This window comes from Kryptolebias marmoratus, linkage group LG6, assembly GCF_001649575.2.
Source record: "Kryptolebias marmoratus isolate JLee-2015 linkage group LG6, ASM164957v2, whole genome shotgun sequence".
In the NCBI taxonomy this organism is placed as follows: domain Eukaryota; kingdom Metazoa; phylum Chordata; class Actinopteri; order Cyprinodontiformes; family Rivulidae; genus Kryptolebias; species Kryptolebias marmoratus.
Genome location: NC_051435.1, coordinates 16,636,387 through 16,638,473, shown reverse-complemented (window position 1 = coordinate 16,638,473; position 2,087 = coordinate 16,636,387). Strand labels below are relative to the sequence as shown.

General features: G+C 45.5%; 1 protein-coding gene across 3 annotated transcripts in view; it reads left to right on the top strand.

The window, feature by feature from the left end:
* bcor (BCL6 corepressor) overlaps positions 1-1,804 on the top strand; it is a 35,586-nt gene extending 33,782 nt beyond the window's left edge. For all 3 annotated transcript variants that reach the window (XM_017410270.3, XM_017410269.3, XM_037976031.1), the window contains 3 exons: positions 183-260; positions 389-542; positions 652-1,804. In XM_017410270.3, coding sequence (XP_017265759.1) covers positions 183-260; positions 389-542; positions 652-982 — 563 coding nt within the window. In that variant the 3' untranslated portion in view covers positions 983-1,804. The remainder of the gene's footprint in view (positions 1-182; positions 261-388; positions 543-651) is intronic.
* The last annotated feature ends 283 nt before the right edge of the window (positions 1,805-2,087 follow it).

The window sequence follows — 2,087 nt, the reverse complement described above, 5'->3', positions numbered from 1 at the left end:
CCCCCCCCCCCCCCCCACCTTTTAAAACATTTTCGCTGTTTGTTTCTCTCCTTCTCCTCTGTTTTACCGTGCTCTTTGTCCATTTTTCTGCTGTAGTCTTCGAGGGCAGTCGCATTTGCCTCGTTGCCTGTCCCCGGGGCTCCGGCTCTTGAATAACAGGCTCCTGTCCTCTCTCTCTGCAGATTATTTTGCTGACCTTCAGGGCCGCTCAGATGACGACCCAGGGCTTTATTGGGAGTTCTATGGCAGCGCTGTCTGTGGTGAGTACCAATCAGTGCTGTGTGTGTCCTTTTACTGCTTACAAAGTCTTTTTTCCATGTGTCATCAGTGGTCTCCTCTTCTAGTCAAGGCAGCTTTATCATAATTTAGATACTTTTTTCCTTTTTAGAATCGACTGAAGAGGGTGGCATTTATGACATCCTTGCAGACCCCCCAGGCCCAGATGAGGAGGAAGAGGATGATAAAAGGGAGGTGTTTGAGTTTGAGTTCTCCGATCGACCTCTGCTGCCTTGCTACAACATCCAGGTGTCCCTGTCCCAGGGGTGAGCTTTGATCCGTGAAGCAGACGCACCTTTTTTAACCCTTTTTATTTCAGTGGGGTTTATTTATTTAGTTTTTTACATGAACATTTTTTTTCCTTCCCTCTTTTAGACCAAGAAACTGGCTGCTGCTGTCCGACGTGCTCCGGCGGCTGCGAATGTCCGCTCGCGCCTTCCGACAGACCTTCCCCCACATGGAGGTGGTGACAGTGGCCGAGGCCGAGTTTTACCGCCAGGCGTCTCTGTCGCAGCTCTTCTCGTGCCCGGAGGAGCTCGAGGGCTTCCACCCGGACAGCAAGGAGCTGCTCGACCTAGTGGAGGACAGCGCCGAGTTGGCCGCCCTGCTGGGCTCAACACTGGAGTGTCTGGACGACCGCTGGGACCACCCAGGGGACAAACTTAAGGACAAAATCATGGCAGTTGCCAAGTTGGGCTCCTTCTGACGCTTTGACCTGCTGAGCTCTGACCTTGTTCTCTTTCCCAAATGGAGTTTGCTTTAGAACCAATGAGAGGTTACAACAATATGCCTTAGCCTGACCTGGACCAGCACCGGTCCGCTGTACTGATGAACTGACCTACTGCCTGACTGGGCTGCTGAATCATTTCCCTCCATTAACTAAGGATCAATGTTTGTCACACAAGAGACTTAATAATGGTCTTATTTTTATAAATTAATATATGTATAAATAAATATATACAGTATATATAATATTGAGTTTTTTTTTTTTTTTTTTGAGATGTTGCTTTGACTCCTCTGTAAGATTTTGTATAGCAGCTGAGTGCGGTCGTTGTGTGTGAGCGCGCAGCACATTGTGCATGTGTTTAGTTGTACAGACTAGTTCTGAAGCTGTGCTGTTGAATCCTGTATTTGTGTTTATAGGAAGCACATGATGTCCCTTCTTTTTTTTTTTTTTTTTTTGTTTGTTTCTCCTCTCCTCAAACTTTAGTGCTCGCTTGAGCCTCAGGGGCTACTTTGTTGTAATTTTTTTTCCTTCTTTCTGTTTAGGCTGTAATTTAACAAACTGCAACGTTTTTTGTATAGTAAAGTTTTAAGACGATGTTGATAATCCCCACCGCCCCTCCTTGCCCCCCAGCGGCACAGAGCTTTGTACATAACAGGGAGGCTACTGCAGTAAAGTAAATTTTTGGTGTGCTCCGTTTTGTTTTTGTTTTAACTTTGTAATTAAAATATCCCATAATTTGTATTTATATTTTACAGAAGAAGTTGCTTTAAAATAAATATACAAACTGCAAGACGAACTGAGTGCTCTGCTCCTGCCTCGTTAATTAATTTGACGGCATGTCTCGAGTTTTAAAACCAGTCTCTTTGCCTAATTACCCAGCATGGGACCGAGGTGAGAAGGCAATCCTATATTGCCATCTTTTGGAAAATTGATGTCAGGCAATTTATTGCTGCAGCCCTGAGACAACACGCTGCCAACTCCCTTTAGGTGCTGAATATCTGTTGGCTTGGGGCGCCCTCTAGTGTTCAGAACTGCATATAGGCCTCATTTATCCGTGTTAAATTCCGTTTTTGGATTACATGGG